At 42.6% G+C, this 20,529-nt stretch overlaps 2 protein-coding genes across 3 annotated transcripts in view; one reads left to right on the forward strand and one right to left on the reverse strand.

Moving 5' to 3' along the window:
* The window catches only part of SNX1 (sorting nexin 1), a 587,700-nt gene that overhangs the window by 36,222 nt on the left and 530,949 nt on the right, over window positions 1-20,529 (reverse strand). The window lies entirely within an intron of this gene.
* CIAO2A (cytosolic iron-sulfur assembly component 2A) lies at window positions 152-18,782 on the forward strand. Of its 2 annotated transcripts, XM_052646189.1 has the most exons (5): window positions 152-426; window positions 3,964-4,128; window positions 14,956-15,005; window positions 17,440-17,485; window positions 18,335-18,782. In XM_052646189.1, the coding sequence occupies exons 1-5, from the start codon at window positions 303-305 to the stop codon at window positions 18,430-18,432; spliced, it is 483 nt and encodes a 160-aa protein (XP_052502149.1). In that variant the 5' UTR covers window positions 152-302; the 3' UTR covers window positions 18,433-18,782. The 2 variants fall into 2 exon arrangements, with proteins under 2 accessions (XP_052502149.1, XP_052502150.1); XM_052646190.1 differs by lacking the exons at window positions 14,956-15,005; window positions 17,440-17,485 and having other exon boundaries at window positions 18,335-18,778.

Consider the following 20,529-nt stretch of genomic DNA (forward strand, 5'->3'; position numbering starts at 1 on the left):
GTCTTCCAAAAAAAAACGCCCATATGTCCCAGCACGCAACGCGCCTCACGTGCCTCCAAGGATTCCCGCCCCCAACTTGCTCCGCCGAAACCGAGCAGAGCATACTGGGGCTTGTAGTCCTTGCGCCTCCTTTCCCTAGGTCCTCCGCGACAATCCGTCAGGTCCCGCCTATTATCTGCTCCCCTGGACATTTAGGCTTCTCTTGGCCCATTTGAAGACCAGGAAGTTGATAACTCGCGAGGCACGCTACTGAGAGACGGTGGCTCGGATGGGACAGTCGCCAGGGATGGCGGAACGTGAGGATGGAGCGGGTGTCCGGACTGCTCTCTTGGACGCTGAGCAGATTCCTGTGGCTCTCGGGCCTCTCTGAGCGGGGAGCTGCCCGGCAGCCCCGGATCATGGAAGAGAAAGCGCTAGAAGTATATGGTAATTAATTTTGTCCAGGGCACCATTCGGTGGTGAACGTGGAGGCTGGGGTAACGAGGGTTTGGAGTGTAAATTCGGGTGTTTTGCTGTATCTCCTTGGCAAGAGTAGAAAACTTTTTGTCCCGAGTCTTAAATCACGCGGGCATGTGGGTCTTCCTTAAGACGTAGGCTCTTGCTAAATCCGGAGCAAGCCGAGTCTGGGTTATTTTCCTTTTGTGCCCCCCATGTTCTAGTGGCCATCTCAAGACTTCTGGGCAGAGGCGTTTAAGATCCTTGAGTAGGAAGCAGAACTGGCCTAATTGCCGCACTTGAGCCTCCTTCCTTCTTATCCCTAACCCTGGACACACACTCCTCTTTCCACCATTGAGGATACTGCTGGCCCAAGGTCACAGCCAGTCTCTTCTGCAGAGGCAGTAGGCAAGAGGTCCCCACGAGCCTGGCCATGAAATTATAGTTCTTTAACACGCCCACACCTGGAGTGCAAAAGAATACACACACACTGAGTTTTATATGTACATATAACACACATAGTTTTTGTGTGTATATTGAACATAGAATATTGTCAGTTCAACCCCTGGAACCATCTTCATTGTACAGATGAGGAAACAGGTTTAGAGAGGTTAAACAACTACCTGGGGGCCACTCTGCCCATAAGGAAGCAGCAAAAACCAAAGCTCTTCTGTTTCCTAACTTGGTGCACTTTTCACCATTTCACGATTGCTTTATGAGTTGCCTTTTTGCACTTACTAGTATTGTTCTTGAGACTACAAAGACTGAATCTAGCGCTCAGAGATTCCCGCTAACCCCAACCTAGGGTAAAAGTCTAACCGCAAGAATGCAAATAATGCAGGTAAGAATTATAGACCAGTAGAAGAAGCCAGCGATGTTAAATGCCTTTGGCACTACTCTTGTTTACCTCTTGCTAGGTTAGGACTTAACCCTAGTCAGGTGACCGGTGTGAGTGGAATGATTTCCCCAAAGCAGTTAGACAGATTCCTGTCCCGTCAGGTCTCCATCTCCAGCATCTAGGGACAACAGGGCACTGGGGCTACAACTTTGGAAGAGGGAGATTTCTTGTCCTCAAACTTACCTTGAAGGGGACCTTTATACACAAAAATAGAATTTTTAAAAATTATGTGCAGTACAAGTACCTGTATGAGAGATACAGGCAGAGCGGAAAGAGAGTCAGTAATCTCTGACTAGGGGATCTGGAAGGACTTTAAGGAGAAGGGGTCACTTGAATTGGGCCTTGAAGCATTAGGATCTGGGCCTGTAAAGGGTACATGGGTTACTAAGCAAGGGAAGAAGCAAGATTATAGAGGTAAGAAAATAACTTGTTTAGGGAGCGGCAGGCAGGGCTACAGGATAGGGTTTGTGGTGAAAGGTGGATTGGATCCTGAAGGTTTAAATATAAATGAAAAATTTAATATCAGTGCAAAACCAGTAGAAGAATTTTAGTCAAGGGAATAATGTGAGGAGAGCAATATTGCTTTCTTTCTAAAGAAATTAATCAACTGTTCCAGATCACTGGAACAGTAGAGAAGTTGGATAAGGGGTGAGATTTAATTTCAGAGTCATTTAACATGTAAACAATATAATACAGCTTGTGTATGTGAGCCTTACAGGGAAAAAGGCCTAGGGTGAGGGGGAACAAACTCCTTTTAAGAAAACTTGTTTCCCTGAGCCCCAAGTTTCACCAGTCTTGCAAAGTTTCTTTTTTCTGCCTCCATTCTCAAATTCTGTTTCTAATCAAATGATAAGCTCAGGAGTTGCTGGGGAGAAAGTAGAGCTTGACTGATTTGTTTTTCTCAGCAGGATTTCTGATTACAAGAGTGCTGTAAATAGTAGAAGGAAACCTCAGGCCTGAGAACATCAAGCTTGTCCCTTGTGAACTGCTTTTTTTCTACCTCACCATTTCTTATTCTCCTTTTCTATCTTCTTCTACAACCTTAGAGTAAGAAGGAAGCCTTTTCCTCTGCAATGCTAACCCCGCCTCCCACATCTTTGATCTCATTCATTCCTGTTTATTTTACCAGCCTCCTTAAAGTTCAGTGTCCCTTCCTCTATTTGGGTTGTAAAAATATACTCATTTCCCTTATTCTTGTCACTGTTCTAGCTTTTTTAAAACCCACTGCCCTTTGCCCTTTCCTTCTTCCCTTTCAAAGTCCTAGGATTATGTTTTCAGTTCTTTCTCACGTCCCCTTTTGCAAGCTGGCTTCTACCTTCACCCCTCGACTGAAAGTGCTTTCTTGCAGCTGACCTCCTGACTAATAAATCAGAGACCTGGTTTGGCTCTCATTAACCTGAATTTTTCAGCAGCATTTGATGTTAATAATCATCCCCTTTCCTTCTCTACTGCTTTTTGCTTTGCTTCCTTCTGACCCCAAATTAGGTGCTTCCTACAGATCTATCCTTGGGTCTCTTTCCCTTTACATTTGTGGTTCTCCAACCTGGCTGCACATAAGAATAACCTGAGGGATTTTTTTTTTAAGTCTCAGTGCCCAAGTCCTCCCATGAATCAGTTAAATCAGAATCCTGGGGAGGGCTCAGACACCAGATTTTGTTTTGTTTTGTTTGTTTTTGAAGCATTCCTAGTGATTCCCTTGTTTGGCAAAGGTTAAAAACTATGGTTATACTCACTGTTGTTTGTGAATCCCATGTGTTCAACAGCCACTCTCGCCTTGGTTCTCTTAAACCTTATGCTACAATTCAGTGTTGCTGGAATGTTCCATTGGTTTGCCCCTTAAGCACCTCAGAATGATTACATGTGAGATTTAATCCACTTGTCTTAGTTCCCACCCAAATTTCTTCCCTTTTTCTTCTCATTTTATCTTGCTTCTTCCAGGCAGTTAGATTTACAATCTGAGTCATCTTCCTTTTCTCTCTTTCTTTGTCTTCTATGTCCAAACAATTGTCAGAGTCTGTCGATTCTGCCTTTGAAATTACTTCAGTGTCTGTCTTCTCCTCTCTTACTGTGGTCATGTCCCTGTTTTAGGCTTGGCTTTTTCATCCAGTATCCCTGGCTCTGCTCTTTAGTGTGAGTCTGCCAACTGGTGAATGAGTTACCAGCTGACAGTGTAACACTGTCTTGAATAGTTATTCTATTGCCTATAGCTGACTTTAAAAGACCCTTGATGGGCTGGCCTAAACTCTTAACATCTTCACTTAATGCTGAGTTCCTGGCAAACTAAACTTGTTCATTTGGAAATGCTCCAAAATGTTAGCCATTTTTAAAGACAATTCAGATTGTATTTCCATAAATCCTGAAACTAACTTATTTCTTTCTCTTGAGCTTGTGTAACACTTTCCCATTTGCATATTCTCTCTGCAGAATTAGATCCAAGAAACTGGACATGAGGTACTAATAATCCATGAAAATTGTTTTCTCAAAAGGAAATTTCTGTCAGAAATCTGGGGAGTGGCTGTATTATTTGCTCAAACAAAAAGAAGTCAGTGTTTGGATTAAGACCGGCAAAATCAATTGTATTTAGAATATCCATGTTTTAACATAAGACCTTGTTTCTGATGATTCTTTAGATTTGATTCGAACCATCAGGGATCCAGAGAAGCCCAATACTTTAGAAGAACTGGAAGTGGTAACGGAAAGTTGTGTGGAGGTTCAGGAGATTAATGAAGACGACTATTTGGTTATTATAAGGTTCACGCCAACAGTACCTCATTGCTCTTTGGCGACTCTTATTGGTAAGGTTTTAGATAAAGATATTTATATATTGATACTGAATTATTCTAGCTGATACTGACCCACAGTAACAATTAGCATCATTGATCATACTTTATGGTTTACAGAATGTTTTCTGTAGTTCTCACAATCAACGTATGAGTCAATATTAGGTTTATTTTACAGATGAGGAACCTGAGGCTCAGGGAGTTTAAGGGACTTGCTCAACATTGTATAGCCAAGAGATAATGAAGCTGAGGCTCAACCCTAGGTCTCCTGACTTGAAGTGTGTTTTTAAAGCTACACCATGCTACTGCTGCTAAGTCGCTTCAGTCGTGTCCGACTCTGTGCGACCCCAGAGATGGCAGCCCACCAGGCTCCCCTGTCCCTGGGATTCTCCAGGCAAGAACACTGGAGTGGGTTTCCGTTTCTTTCTCCAATGCATGAAAGTGAAAGGGAAGTCGCTTGGTCCAGGGACCCCATGGACTGCAGCCTAGCAGGCTCCTCCGCCCTTGGGATTTTCCAGGCCAGAGTACTGGAGTGGGTTGCCTCCAGGCTAAAATTCCAGCTCTGTTAGTTCTGTCACTGTGTGGCCTTGGGCAAGTTACATAACCTTTCTGAGCCTATCACCTTACCTGTAAAAATAGTGATAATAAGGGTAACTGGAACCTGGTAGACTACAGTCCAGAGGGTCGCAAAGAGTCAGACAGGACTGAAGTGACTTAGTACATGCGTGCACGCTTGTGCATACACACACTGAGTTGTAGAGGTTAAGTAATAGAAAGCATGAAATAGATGAGAAGTGTTTTTTAGTTCTCCTTAAATATTATTCTTTAGTTATATGGTTATATAGGAACATGCTAATCACATTGATGTATTTTGTAACCATATGGACTAGTTCTAGCCTTCCACAATTATAAATAAACTATAATGAAAAACTTTACACATAAATATTTTTTTTTATCTCTAATTATTGGTTCAGGATAAATTCCTGTAAGTGGAATTATTGGGTCATATGGTCGAAATATTTTTAAGCCTCTGGGTAAATATTAGCAAGTCCTTATTAAAAAGTTCATACTAGGAATTCCCTGGCAGTCCACTAAGTTAGGACTCTGTGCTCTCACTGAAGATGACACATTGCAGAGGGTTTGGAACCATTTGTCTCAGATTGGAACTTGAACCCATGTGCCAGGACTCAAACCCGGCCAGAACCCATGGTCTTCCAACTGAGATCACACTCCTGGTTTCAGGACCTGATGAAGCTCAGGTTCTTGATGTCTCACTGCAGAAAGAATTCAGTGAGAGACAAAGTGATAGGTAAGAAGTGGATTTATAGAGAGAAACACACTCAGCAGACAGAGTGTGGGCCATTTCAGAAAGCAGGAGCAGCTGTGGTAGAAACACTCCACAGACAAGAGTGTGGGCTGATGCAGAGGGTGAGTGTGGCCTCGAAATGCGGTGTGGTTAGTGTTTATGGGCTGGGTAATTTCATAGGCTAATGAGTGGGAGAATTATTCCAACTATTTTGGGGAAAGAGTGGGAATTTCTAGGAGTTAGGCCACTGCCCACTTCTTGGTCATTTATATGTCAGCCCTGGGGCTGTCATGGCGCCTCTGAGTGTGTATCTCCAGTATACAGAGTCATGGGTCTAGTCGAAGTTAGCTTGCCTGCCATCTTGGGCCCATTTGATTCTAATTAATAAACTGATTGTGTCCTCGGGCTATGTCATTCTTTCAAAGGTTGTGCTCTGCCCCTTTCCCTCTTGTTTCAGGTTCTGTCCCTGGTCAGGGAACTAAGATCCCACAATCTGGGCTGTGTAGCCAAAAAAAGAAAAAAATAAAAAGAAAATTCATTCTCTTTGACCTAAGAAGTAAGGAACTGGTTTCCTAGAAGACAGTAGCATTTACAAAACATAGAGGGTAAATTTATAATAATAAATCTTGAAAGAAACTATAGTATCTATTAATAAGGATATGATATAATGCAATTTCTTAATTTCTGTTGAAAATGAATATAATCAAGGAATTAAACTATCTGTGAGAAGTGTATGAAAAAGCTTGAATGATAAGTTGAATTATTATCATTGCAGTTATTTTAAAACAAATGTTTGTGGATAAAGATTGAGAGAGCACATGAAATAAAAATAACTGTAAAGATGTCAAGATTAGTTTATGGTTGATATTTCAGTTCTGTACACTTCTTGAAAAGAGTTTTGTCACTTTTTTGGCCCTTTTGATACGGGTTTCAGTTGAGACCCTTGGCTTTTCAGTGGTTTGCCTAGCAATGTATCATAGTAACTGTGTTCAAGCAACATGATTGGAAAACTCGATGAAGAGAGTCATCTTTCTGTCTGATGCATTAGAAGGCATTTCGTATGAGCAGGTAATACTCTTGCAAGAAAGAGTGGGTCCTGAGAAGATGGTCATATCCCAGGTCACATCTGAGTCCCTGGGACAGCCACCAAGTTTGGGTTCTTAGCTTCTTGCAGGAAAGAATTCAAGAGCGAGCAAGCCATTAATAAAGTGAAAGAAGGCTTATTCAGGGAGGAAACACACTCCATGGGCAGAGTGTGGGCCACCTCCAGAATGCAAGAGAGACACCAAGGGTATAGGGGTAGTCAGTCTTTATAGATGTAGGTAATTTCATAGGCTAATGAATGGGAGGAGTAGTCCAGCTATTTTGGGGGAATCATTGAGGATTTCCATGAATTGGACCACCACCCACTTCTTGACCTTTATGGTTGGCCGTGGAGCTATTGGGATGCCTGTGGGTGTGTCATATAGCTTGATGATGGGTTATGATGAGCTAATACTAAGGCTCAAGGTCTGGTGGAAATCAACTTGTCCAGCATCTTGTATCTGTTTGGTTCTAATCAGTTTATGTCACATCCTCAGGCTAAGGCATTCTTTTAAAGGTTGTGCCTTGCCCTCTTCCTGTCTCAGTACTAAGCAGAGAAAAGCACCTGAGTAGGAGTTCCACTCTGACTACTTAGGTTGTTACCTACTCAGTTACTCTGCAGTCCATGGGGTGGCAAAGAGTCGGATACGACTGAGCGACTTCACTTTTCACTTTTCACTTTCATGCATTGGAGAAGGAAATGGCAGTCCACTCCAGTGTTCTTGCTTGGAGAATCCTAGGGACAGGGGAGCCTGGTGGGCTACCGTCTGTGGAGTTGCACAGAGTCGGACATGACTGAAGCGACTTAGCAGCAGCAGCAGTTACCCTGGTATGGAATTCCAAAGACAAGGAAGACACAAAGAGGGTGAGTGGGTATGATCTTGAGTGGCCTCAGTCTGCAGCAGCTTAAAGTGGGGCTTCAGTTCCTGGTCAGGGATTGAAGCCAGCAAAAGCACTGTATTCTAGTCACTGAACCAGTGGTCAGTGACAAGGCCCAAAGCTTTGCAGAGAAGAGTTCCCACAAAGACGGAAAGTAGTAAACAAGTAAAGTGTTTATTAGGAAAAAAAGAATACAGTATGTGTGGATAGACACACGGGCAGACTCAGAGTCATACCCTAGTGGTAGTTTGAATACCTTTACGGGGCATTTCTTCCAGGTTTCCTTTGACCAGTCGTCTTGCTTGCCAGGTTCTGAGTCAATATTTGGTGCGTCTCAGGGTCCTCCCTTTTGTGCCTGTGCATCTTTTAGCCAGGATAGATTCTAGCAAAGAGGCCTCTGAGTAATTGCATCACTTGCTCTGAGGTGATGCCACTTCTCTTCTGACCTCCAAGGAGCCTTTCTGTCCTGTGTAGTCATGGAAGTCTCCTTTAAGAATGAGGAATATGTGGTCTTTTATCTCTTAACTTCCCTGATAGCTCAGTTGGTAAAGAATCCGCCTGCAATGCAGGAGACCCCAGTTCGATTCCTGTGTCAGGAAGATACCCTGAAGAAGGGATAGGCTACCCACTCCAGTATTCTTAGGCTTCCCTTGTGACTCAGTTGGTAAAGAATCACCTGCAACATGGGAGACCTGGGTTCAATCCCTGGGTTGGGAAGATCCCCTGGAGAAGGGAAAGGCTACCCACTCCAGTATTCTGGCCTGGAGAATTCCATGGACTATATAGTCCATGGGGTCAAAAAGAGTCATAGACAGGACTGAGTGACTTTCACTTTCTTATCTCCTAACTGGGCAGAGCCCACCTCCTCCCCTCCATTGTCCTGCTATTTTTGTCTTAGAGTTTCAGAACAAACTCCAGCTGTTTGCCCCCAGGGCCCATCTATCTCCTGCCTCAGGTTAGGGCAGAAAAACCACTTGATAATCTTTTGCAAGAAGGCGGGAGATGAAGGGCATAGGATTTGCAGTCTAGATTTAACTTCTAGCTCCTTCCACTTGTTAGCTATGTGATGTTGAACAACTCACTTGTCTTGGTTCCTGACTGTAAAATGAATATGATAAAACAGTAATAGCTAACATTTATTGGATACTTAATTATGTGTCAACTACTGTTTTAAGCATAAAAATATAGTTACTCCTCATATGTAATAACCTTATATTTAGTGGTACTACTATAATACTTATGAAAACAGATAATGAAACTGAACTTCAGAGAGGTTAAGTAACTTGCCTGGTGTCACATAGCTAGTGGTGCAGTGGAGCCAGTTTTGAACCCAGAGTATCTGTCTCAGTAGTATTCTATACTGCCTATCTTGAGAATACTGATATTCAAAAAAGTGCTTTGTGAATTGTAAAACAGTTATTGTTTATGGGTAAAATACTTACCTGAAACCATTCATCTCAGATTGGGACTTCACTGAGACTCCAGCCCAGCCAAAATCTGCCTGGGACTTAAGGCACATGGCCAGGACTCTAACCTAACCAAAACCCAGTTTGGGACTAGAACCCAAGCAGCCAGGACTTGAACCCAGCCCAAATCCACGGTCTTCCAATTGAGAGCATACCTGGTCTCAGTACCTAATGAAATGCAGGTTCTTGATATCTCATCACAGAAAGAATTCAGTAAGAGACAAAGTAATAGGTAAGAAATGGATTTATTTAGAGAGAAACATATTCCACAAATAGTGTGGGCCATCTCAGAAGGCAAGAGTGGCCTTGGGAGAAGCATGTGCCACAGACAAGAATGTGTGCTGTTGTGGAGGGTGAGTGCGGACTTGAATCTGGTGTGGTTAGCTTTTATAGACAGGATAAGATTGCTGGGAGAAATCTCAATAACCGCAGATATGCAGATGACACCAGCCTAATGGCAGAAAGCAAAGAGGAACTAAAGAGCCTCTTGACGAAGGTGAAAGAGGAGAGCGAAAAACCTGCCTTAAAATTCAACATTCAAAAAACTAAGATCATGGCATCCAGTCCCATCACTTCATGGCAAATAGATGAGGAAAAACTGGAAACAGAGACAGACTTTATTTCCTTGGGCTCCAAAATCACTGTGGATGGTGATTGTAGCCATGAAATTAAAAGATACTTGCTCCTTGGAAGAAAAGCTTTGACAAACCAAGACAGCATATTAAAAAGCAGAGATATCACTTTGCCAACAAAAGTCCATATAGTCAAAGCTATGGTTTTTCCAGTAGTCATGTATAGATGTGAGAGTTGGACCATAAGGAAGGCTGAGCACCAAAGAATTGATGCTTTCGAACTGTGGTGCTGGAGAAGTTGAGGGTCCCTTGGACAGCAAGATCAAACCAGTCAACCCTAAAGGAAATCAACCCTGAATATTCATTGGAAGGCCTGATGCTGATGAAGCTCCAGTACTTTGGCCATGGGATACAAAGAGTTGACTCATTGGAAAAGACCCTCATGCTGGGAAAGATTGAGGGCAGAAGGGAGCGACAGGATGAGATGGTTGGATGGCATCACTGACTCATTGGACATGAACTTGAGCAAACTCAGGGAGATAGTGAAGGACAACGAGGCCTGCATGCGACAGTCCATGGGGTCCCAAAGAGTCAGACATGACTTAGCAACTGAACAACAACAGCAACAAAGTTTATGTTGTGTCCTTGGGCTGTTTCATTCTTTCAAAGGTTGTGCCCTGCCACCTTCCCTCCTGTTTGTGTTATGTTCAAGTAACAGACAGTGTAGGAGCAGAGTGAGGCGAACCCTCTAGACAAACTTTAAGGCAGATAGATACTCTAAGGGAGACTCTTCAGCCATGAAATTAAAAGACGCTTACTCCTTGAAAGAAAAGCTATGACCAACCGAGACAGCATATTCAGAAGCAGAGACGTTACTTTGCCGACTAAGGTCCGTCTAGTCAAGGCTATGGTTTTTCCTGTGGTCATGTATGGATGTGAGAGTTGAACTGTGAAGAAGGCTGAGCGCCGAAGAATTGATGCTTTTGAACTGTGGTGTTGGAGAAGACTCTTGAGAGTCCCTTGGACTGCAAGGAGATCCAACCAGTCCCTTCTGAAGGAGATCAGCCCTGGGATTTCTTTGGAAGGAATGATGCTGAAGCTGAAACTCCAGTACTTTGGCCACCTCATGTGCAGAGTTGACTTACTGGAAAAGACTCTGACACTGGGAGGGATTGGGGGCAGGAGGAGAGGATGACAGAGGATGAGATGGCTGGATGGCATCACTGACTCGATGGACGTGAATCTGAGTGAACTCCGGGAGTTGGTGATGGTCAGGGAGGCCTGGCGTGCTGCAATTCACGAGGTTGCAAAGAGTCGGACACGACTGAGAGACTAAACTGAACTGAATATTTTGGAATTAGTATGTTGTAGACTTTAAGGTAGACCCAGGTTCATTGTAGCTCATCTAATCTTTTTTCCTTTCCTGGAATTTTTAAAATGATTCTGTGAGAAACCCGGATGGTTTGTTTGATTTATCTTCTCTATCTGGGGGTTTATGTGCATGCATACTAAGTCACTTCAGTTGTTTCCAACTCTTTGCGACCCTATGGACTGTAGCCCTCCTGGCTTCTCTGTCCATGGGATGCTCCAGGCAAGAATACTATAGTGGGTTGCCATGCCCTCCTTCAGGGGATCTTCCCGACCCAGGGATCAAACCCCAGTCTCTTACGTCTTCTGCATTGGCAGGTGCATTCTTTACCACTAGTGCCACCAGGGAAGCCCATCTAGGGATGTAGACTTAGTTAACATTGTATTCCTTATTTTGTGGTGGGGAAGAAGTGAAACATTGCCACTGAGGCTCTGTTGCAAGGTGATTTTTAATTTCTCTTAGAAGACTCAACTAGAAGAAAAAAATTACTGAAATATGACTTGGTATTGGGGCAATAAACTGAACTTCAGAGGATCTTGAGGATTCCAAATTTGAGAGCGCTTTAAAAAGTGGCTCTTGAGAAACCTATATGCAGGTCAGGAAGCAACAGTTAGAACTGGACATGGAACAACAGATCAGTCAGTTGAGTCGCTCAGTCATGTCCGACTCTCTGCGACACCTTGAATCGCAGCACGCCAGGCCTCCCTGACCATCACCAACTCCCGGAGTTCACTAAGACTCAACGTCCACCGAGTCAGTGATGCCATCCAGCCATCTCATCCTCTGTCGTCCCCTGCTCCTCCTGCCCCCAATCCCTCCCAGCATCAGAGTCTTTTCCAGTAAGTCAACTCTGCACATGAGGTGGCCAAAGTACTGGAGTTTCAGCTTGAGCATCGTTCCTTCCAAAGAAATCCCAGGGCTGATCGCCTTCAGAACGGACTGGTTGGATCTCCTTGCAGTCCAAGGGACTCTCAAGAGTCTTCTCAACACCACAGTTCAAAAGCGTCAATTCTTCGGCGCTCAGCCTTCTTCACAGTTCAACTCTCACATCCATACATGACCACAGGAAAAACCATAGCCTTGACTAGACAGACCTTAGTCAGCAAAGTAATGTCTCTGCTTTTCAATATGCTATCTAGGTTGGTCATAACTTTTCTTCCAAGGAGTAAGCATCTTTTAATTTCATGGCTGCAATCACCATCTGCAGTGATTTTGGAGCCCAGAAAAAGTCTGACACTGTTTCCACTCTTTCCCCAGTTTCCCCATCTATTTCCCATGAAGTGATGGGACCAGATGCCATGATTTTCGTTTTCTGAATGTTGAGCTTTAAGCCAACTTTTTCACTCTCCTCTTTCACTTTCATCAAGAGGCTTTTTAATTCCTCTTCACTTCCTGCCATAAGGGTGGTGTCATCTGCATATCTGAGGTTATTGATATTTCTCCCAGCAATCTTGATTCCAGCTTGTGTTTCTTCCAGTCCAGCATTTCTCATGATGTACTCTGCATATAAGTTAAATAAGCAGGGTGACAATATACAGCCTTGACGTACTCCTTTTCCTATTTGGAACGAGTCTGTTGTTCCATGGCCAGTTCTAACTGTTGCTTCCTGACCTGCATACAGATTCCTAAAGAGGCAGGTCAGGTGGTCTGGTATTCCCATCTCTGCAGAAATTTCCACAGTTAATTGTGATCCACACAGTCAAAGGCTATGGCGTAGTCAATAAAGCAGAAATAGATGCTTTTCTGGAACTCTCTTGCTTTTTCCATGATCCAGCAAATGTTGGCAATTTGATCTCTGGTTCCTCTGCCTTTTCTAAAACCAGCTTGAACATCAGGGAGTTCGTGGTTCATGTATTGCTGAAGCCTGGCTTGGAGAATTTTGAGCATTACTTTACTAGCATGTGAGATGAATGCAGTTGTGCGGTAGTTTGAGCATTCTTTGGCATTGCCTTTCTTTGGGCTTGGAATGAAAACTGACCTTTTCCAGTCCTGTGGCCACTGCTGAGTTTTCCAAATTTGCTGGCATATTGAGTGCAGCACTTTTACAGCATCATCTTTCAGGATTTGAAACAGCTCAACTGGAATTCCGTCACCTCCGCTAGCCTTGTTCTTAGTGATGCTTTCTAAGGCCCACTTAACTTCACATTCCAGGATGTCTGGCTCTAGATTAGTGATCACACCATCGTGATTATCAGGGTCGTGAAGATCTTTTTTGTACAGTTCTTCTGTGTATTCTTGCCACCTCTTCTTAATTTCTTCTGCTTCTGTAGCTCTATACATTCAACAAAAACAAGACCAGGAGCTGACTGTGGCTCAGATCACAAACTCCTTATTACCAAATTCAGACTCAAATTGAAGAAAGTAGGGAAAACCGCTAGACCATACAGGTATGACATGAATCAAATCCCTTATGATTATACAGTGGAAGTGAGAAATAGATTTAAGGGACTAGATCTGCTAGATAGAGTGCCTGATGAACTATGGAATGAGGTTCGTGACATTGTACAGGAGACAGGGATCAAGACCATCCCCATGGAAAAGAAATGCAAAAAAGCAAACTGGCTGTCTGGGGAGGCCTTACAAATAGCTGTGAAAAGAAGAGAGGCGAAAAGCAAAGGAGAAAAGGAAAGATATAAGCATCTGAATGCAGCGTTCCAGAGAATAGAAAGGAGAGATAAGAAAGCCTTCCTCAGCGATCAATGCAAAGAAATAGAGGAAAAGAACAGAATGGGAAAGACTAGAGATCTCTTCAAGAAAATTAGAGATACCAAGGGAACATTTCATGCAAAGATGGGCTTGAAGTACAGCAATAGCATGGAACAACAGACTGGTTCCAAATAGGAAAAGGAGTATGTCAAGGCTGTATATTGTCACCCTGCTTATTTAACTTATATGCAGAGTACATCATGAGAAACGCTGGGCTGGAAGAAGCACAAGCTGGAATCAAGATGGCTGGGAGAAATATCAATAACCTCAGATGTGCAGATGACACCACCCTATGGCAGAAAGTGAAGAGGAACTAAAAAGCCTCTTGATGAAAGTGATGGAGGAGAGTGAAAAAGTTGGCTTAAAGCTCAACATTCAGAAAACGAAAATCATGGCATCTGGTCCCATCACTTTATGGGAAATAGATGGGGAAACAGTGGAAACTGTCAGACTTTATTTTTTTGGGCTCCAAAAACTGCAGATGGTGATTGCAGCCATGAAATTAAAAGACGCTTAATCCTTGGCTAGATAGCATATTGAAAAGCAGAGACATTACTTTGCCGACTAAGGTCCGTCTGGTCAAGGTTATGGTTTTTCCAGTGATCGTGTATGGATGTGAGAGCTGGACTGTGAAGAAAGCTGAGCTCTGAAGAACTGATGCTTTTGAACTGTGGTGTTGGAGAAGACTCTTGAGAGTCCCTTGGACTGAAAGGAGATCCAACCAGCCCATTCTGAAGATCAGCCCTGGGATTTCTTTTGAGGGAATGATGCTGAAGCTAAAACTCCAGTACTTTGGCCACCTCATGCAAAGAGTTGACTTATTGGAAAAGACTCTGATGCTGGGAGGGATTGGGGGCAGGAGGAGCAGGGGACGACAGAGGATGAGATGGCTGGATGGCATCACTGACTCAATGGACGTGAGTCTGAGTGAACTCCGGGAGTTGGTGATGGACAGGGAGGCCTGGCGTGCTGCGATTCATGGGGTTGCAAAGAGTTGGACACGACTGAGCGACTGAACTGAACTGAACTTAGTTTTAAGTTTTTGCGTGGCCTGACCTGTTGTAAGCATTCCAAAGTTTAATGAATCAGTTGATCTTTGATGGAAGGCAAATTGATGTAGCAGAAAGGATCTGGGGTTTTGCAGTGGTTTGGGTTCTAATCCCAGCTCGGTCACTATACTAGCTCTTTGATCTTTGGCAAGTTACATTGTGACCTTGGTTTCATGATTTGTAGAATGAGGTTGATAAAGCTGACTCAGTGGATTATCATGAGGAATTTTTAAGGTTGTGCTTATATGTTAAAGATGCTAGCTAAAGGTGCCAGCCTCAAAGGAGGCCTACATTGGATTGAGTCTAAGCGGTTTTCAGCTACTGTTTTGTATAGAGATGCCTACACATAACTGTATCCTTTTTGAGAAACCAATAGAGATAATTGATGCATTTTTTTTGCCCCCCTCCACAGGGCTGTGCTTAAGAGTAAAACTTCAGCGGTGTTTACCGTTTAAACATAAGGTAAGGAATGTATTTGTTGTTTTATAACAGCATTGTTGAGATTTGATGCACATATCATACAACCACCTATTTAAAGTATAGAATTTAGTGGTTTTTGGTATATTCACAGAATTGTGCAGCGATCACTACTGTACTTTAGAACATTTTCATTATCCCAGTAAAAACCCCATATCAATTCGTAGTCACTACCCATTTTTCCCAAACCTTCTCCCATCCCTGGAAGTGGAATGTTAGTCCCTCAGTTGTGTCTGATTCTTTGTGACCCCATGGACTGTAGCTCACTAGGCTCCTGTGTCCATGGAATTCTCTAGGCAAGAATACTGGAGTGGATTGCCATTCCCTTCTCCAGGGGATCTTTCCAACCCAGGGTTTGAACTCGGGTCTCTGCATTGCAGGCAGATTCTTTACCATCTGAGCTACCTGGGAAGCCTATCCCTCAGTTCAGTTCAGTTCAGTCGCTTAGACTCTTTGCTACCCCATGAATCGCAACCACTAATGTACTTTTGTCTGTATAGATCTGACTATTCTGGATGTTTCATTTAAATGGAATCATACAATCTGTGAGCATCAGGATCTTTTCCAGTGAGTCAGTGCTTTGCATCAGGTGACCAAAGTATCAGAGCTTCAGCTTCAGCATCAGTCCTTCCAATGAATATTCAGGACTGATTTCCTTTAGGATTGACTAGTTGGATCTCCTTTCAGTCCAAGGGACTCTCAAGAGTCTTCTCCAGCACCACAGTTTAAAAGCATCAATTCTTCGCCTCTCAGCTTTCTTTATGGTCCAACTTTCACATCTGTACGTGACTACCGGAAAGACCATAGCTTTGACTAGACAGACCTTTGTCAGTAAAGTAATGTCTCTGCTTTTTAATGTGCTGTCTAGGTTTGTCATAACTTTTTTTCCAGGGAGCAGATGTCTTTTAAGTTCATGGCTGCAGTCACCATCTGCAGTGATTTTGGAGCCCAAGAAAATAAAATCTGTGACTGTTTCCATTGTTTCCCCATCTATTTGCCATGGAGTGATGGGACTGGATGCCATGATCTTAGTTTATTTAATGCTGAATTTTAAGGCAGGTGTTTAGCGCTCCTCTTTCACTTTCATCAAGAGGCTCTTTAGTGCTCTTCGCTTTCTGCCATTAGGCTGGTGTCATCTGCCTATCTGAGGTTATTGATGTTTTTCCTGGCGATCTTGGTTCCAGCTTGTGCTTCATCCAGCCCGGCATTTCACAAATTTCCCTAAATTACCAAAGTAATGAGTATATGGGGTCTTCCAGGTGGCTCAGTGGTAAAGAATCCACCTGCCAATGCAGGAGATGTGGGTTTGATCCTTGGGTCGGGAAGATCTCCTGGAGAAGGAAATGGCAACCCACTCTTGCCTGGGAAGTCCCTTGGACAGAGGAGCCTGGTGGGCTATGACTCTACAGTCTATGGCGTCATAAAAGTCAAACATGACTTAGTGACTAAACAACACCACCAGCAAATGAATATAGATTGGTTTTATATCACCTCCTCTGTTGTTCACAATAAGAGTTACTGTAAATGACATTGACGGAATTTATATGTGTTTTGTATTTTAAAGAAAACCGAACAAGATGGTCTCTAAGGTCTCTTATAGCCATAATAGGTTATGATTTTTTCCCCATCATGAAAAACATTTATCTCAGTAGTGAATAAGTATATGAGAACTAGATCATGTGCTCCAGTGTTCCCTGAAGAACAGACATGCTATCTTCAGGGTAACTAAATCATGCTATCTTTATCATATAGCATGATTCAGTGACCACAAGATTTGCAATAATTTCGTGGGTTTGTCTCAAAAACTTTGGTTCTTGGAGATTAGCTCATTTGAGCAAGTGAGTGCAGCGGGACCCAGAGGGATAGCTTAACCAGTGGTGTACTTGAAAATAAATTTATCAAGATAATAGTAGATGAGAAAATGACGATACTGAAAACTATATATCATGACTCTGTTTATATAAAATAACGCAATAAAAACAAACTTCTAGCCTTGGTGGGTGTGTGTGTTGTGAAAAATTACGTGGGTATAGAGAAAAGTATGGAAGAAAGTACACTAGATTAATGTGACTTTCTTTTGGGGTGGGGCAGGGAGTAAGTTTAGATACCAATTTGGGAAGAAAAGGCAGAGTACAGGGGAGAGATATTCTGGAGCAAAACATGTATGAGATCTCGTCTGTGTAAAATTGTAGATTGGTGTTTATAAAAAATAATGGGAATACCTCCTGTGGACTTTCCCCATGTGACCAAAAAAAAAAAATCCTTGTAACTTCAGCCTTCATTTTAGCGAAGAGTGTGAAGATGTGTCCCAAGTCTTTGATGCTGGAAACAGGATTGGGCTTTCATCCCTAGGCTCTGGAGTTTGTATATTCCACCTCACTCATCTAAATGTTTTGCTTTCAATGTATTTTTTTCCTAGTTGGAAATCTACATTTCTGAAGGAACCCACTCAACAGAGGAAGATAGTAAGTGAATTTGGAACCATTATTAGAAAACAACTTTATATAGTACTTTATCTTGGATATTAGGTTCTTCTGCCAGCCAAGTGTCTAAAACTGGGTCATTTGCAAAAGAGTACAAAATCAGCTACTAGCTTTTCCTTGAGAAGAAAGCAATGTTTTCAGTGGAACTCTGGGTGAACTAGAATTAAGCCCTGTGGATATTGACTGGTTTAGTCCAGGGGCCACACATCTGTAAAGAATATGCAGCTCTGGAAACCTTGACTTACAGACTGTAAGGAGAGCTTGACTCTTTTCTTTGGTGGCAGGATAGAGAGCTGTATATTTGAAACTGAAATCAAAGGTCCAGAAAACAAAGCGTTCGGGAATCTCGGGGTAGGGGTTGTCTTTGTGAGTTTGGATTAATGTATTATATTGAATTTTTTTGGGGGGGGGCATATTCTGTGGCATGTGGGATCTTAGTTCCCTGACCAGGGGTTGAATTGCAGCGTCGTCCCCTGCAGTGGAAGCATGGAGTCTTCCTGGGTTGATGTATTAAAGTGGGAGTAAAGAACCTTTTTTTTTTTTTTTTTTTTTTTTTGAGAACCTTTTTTATATATAGACTCTCTGGCCTACAGAGAGAAACAAAGTGGCAACCACTTAAGAACAGCAGAGATAGAATTCAGGAAAAGCAAAACTGGAATTACAGGAAATTTTTTTTCTCTTTAAGTCTTCCTTTCAAAACTTACAAATATTTAGCCAAAACCTGCATCAAGTTTTCAAGGAATTAAATTCTATTTTAACAAACTAATAAAAATATTATCTGTTGCTGTATATTGACAGAGTTACACTAAGTTGTGTGTGTGTGTTTTGCAGTCAACAAGCAGATAAATGACAAAGAGCGAGTGGCGGCTGCCATGGAGAACCCCAACTTACGGGAAATCGTGGAACAGTGTGTCCTGGAACCTGACTGATAGCTGTTTTAGAGCCACTGAAATATAATCGTTTGATATATTTGTTTAAAGTCTTTGTAAAATGTAAAAGATTCATGTTTAATACATAGGTGATTTGTACCTCAGAGCATTTTTTTAAATGATGATTTCCAAGCAAGATTTAATTATCAGGTAGTACTTAGTTTGTTCAATGTCTAACATTCTCAGGATTTGTAACCCTTTAATGATCAGACAAAAATATTTTCTAGTTATTGTGTGTAAGATGAGTTGCTATTTTTCTGATGCCCATTCTGATGCTTTTCATGTCAAAATATTTACTGTGCCCAAGTGTATTCATTTTAAACCATTACTCTGTAAAATAAATAAAACAGAGATGATTCTTATACACACATTAGAATGTTTTTATTTAACTGTAAATTTCAGTGTAAACACTCAAAGATACTTCCAAACCTTTATTTTCTGATTATTATGTAGAATCAGAGATAGGAGAGCTAAGGCTTCCCTGGTGGTCTAGTGGTAAAGAATTCCCCTGCCAACACAAGGGACACAGGTTCGATCCCTGAGATTCCTCATGCCATGAAACAACTAAGCCAGTGTTCTGCAACTACTGAAGCCCACACGCCTAGAGCCAGTGCTCCATAACATGCGAAGCCAGGGTAATGAGAAGCCTGCAGACTGCAATGAAGAGTGGCCCCCGCTTGCGGCAACTAGAGAAAGCCCATGTGCAGCAACAAAGACCCAGCACAGCCATAAATGAATGAATGAATTAATCAATCAATCAATATTTTTAAAATCTATTTTAAAAAAAGAACTAAAAAGAGCCCTTAAGATCAAGCCTGGACCCTGCTTTCCTTCAAGAAGAATCCTAGATCCATTTATAAATAAGGAACAAATGGGAAGAGGGCCAGAACTGCTTGAGGTTTCAAGCCTGAAGCAAGCTCAAGTTAGTAAAGAGCTGATGCCAAGTTTGTATTTTTTTTTTTAAAGACTTGATTTTTTTGATGTGGACATGTTTAAAGTCTTTATTGAATTTGTTGCAGTATTGCTTCTGTTTTATGTTTTGGGTTTTCAGTTACAAGGCATGTGGGATCTTAGCTCGCTGACCAGTGATCGAACCTGCACCCCCTATATTGGAAGCTGCTGCTGCTGCTGCTAAGTCGCTTCAGTCTGACTCTGTGCTACCCCATGGACTACAGCCTACCAGGCTCCTCCGTCCATGGGATTTTCCAGGCAAGAGTACTGGAGTGGGTTGCCACTGCCTTCCCCATGTATTGGAAGACAAAGTCTTAACCCATGGACCACCAGGGAAGTCCCAAGTTTGTAGTTTTGACTATTAGATGTGACTAGATACTTCAGTGCTATGAGATTGTATAGTTAAAAGTGATAGGACGGCATACTCAGAAATAATGTGTCTGTCCAAGTCTTCACCATGGGCAGAGAAAGATCATGCCTTCTCAACAAAGTTTCAAAGGATTGTTGTTGTTTAGTCTCCAAGTTGTGTTGAACTCTTTTGCAACCCCATGGACTGTAGCTCACCAGGCTCCTCTGTCCATGGGATATTCCAGGCAAGCATATTGGAGTGGGCTGCCACTTCCTCCTCCAGAAGATCTTCCAGACCCAGGGATTGAACCCTTGTCTCTTGCATCAATGGGCAGAATCTTTACCACTGAGCCTCCAAGGAATCCTTCAAAGGATTAATGGGGGTGGGGGACAAAAATAAAACCAGTTCTGACACAATATCCTTTACAGAAATCCTGTTGAAACAATCTTGGCTTCTGCCGAGGCTCTGCACTGTGGGACGGTCACAGCAGAGCTTCATCCCCATGATCTTGAGATGATTAAAAGTTGCTGCTGTCAGAGAAACCACTGACATTGTGGCATCAGTGCACCAGATTTGTGGAAATTTCACTGTCGATTCTTATCTTTTGCTGTGAAAGTTCTCACTGGCTCCTCTCTTCCAGATCTTTAAAAATCTGTCACCCAGCATACATAAGTATTAGTAATATTGCTGATTTTTTGTCATTATTGTAATCACTTCTTTCTAAATTACAAAGCCAAAGACTTCCCTGTTGGTCCAGTGATTAAGACTCTGCACTGCCACTGCAAGGGGTGCAGGTT

Source organism: Budorcas taxicolor, chromosome 10 (assembly GCF_023091745.1).
Source record: "Budorcas taxicolor isolate Tak-1 chromosome 10, Takin1.1, whole genome shotgun sequence".
NCBI classification, from domain to species: domain Eukaryota; kingdom Metazoa; phylum Chordata; class Mammalia; order Artiodactyla; family Bovidae; genus Budorcas; species Budorcas taxicolor.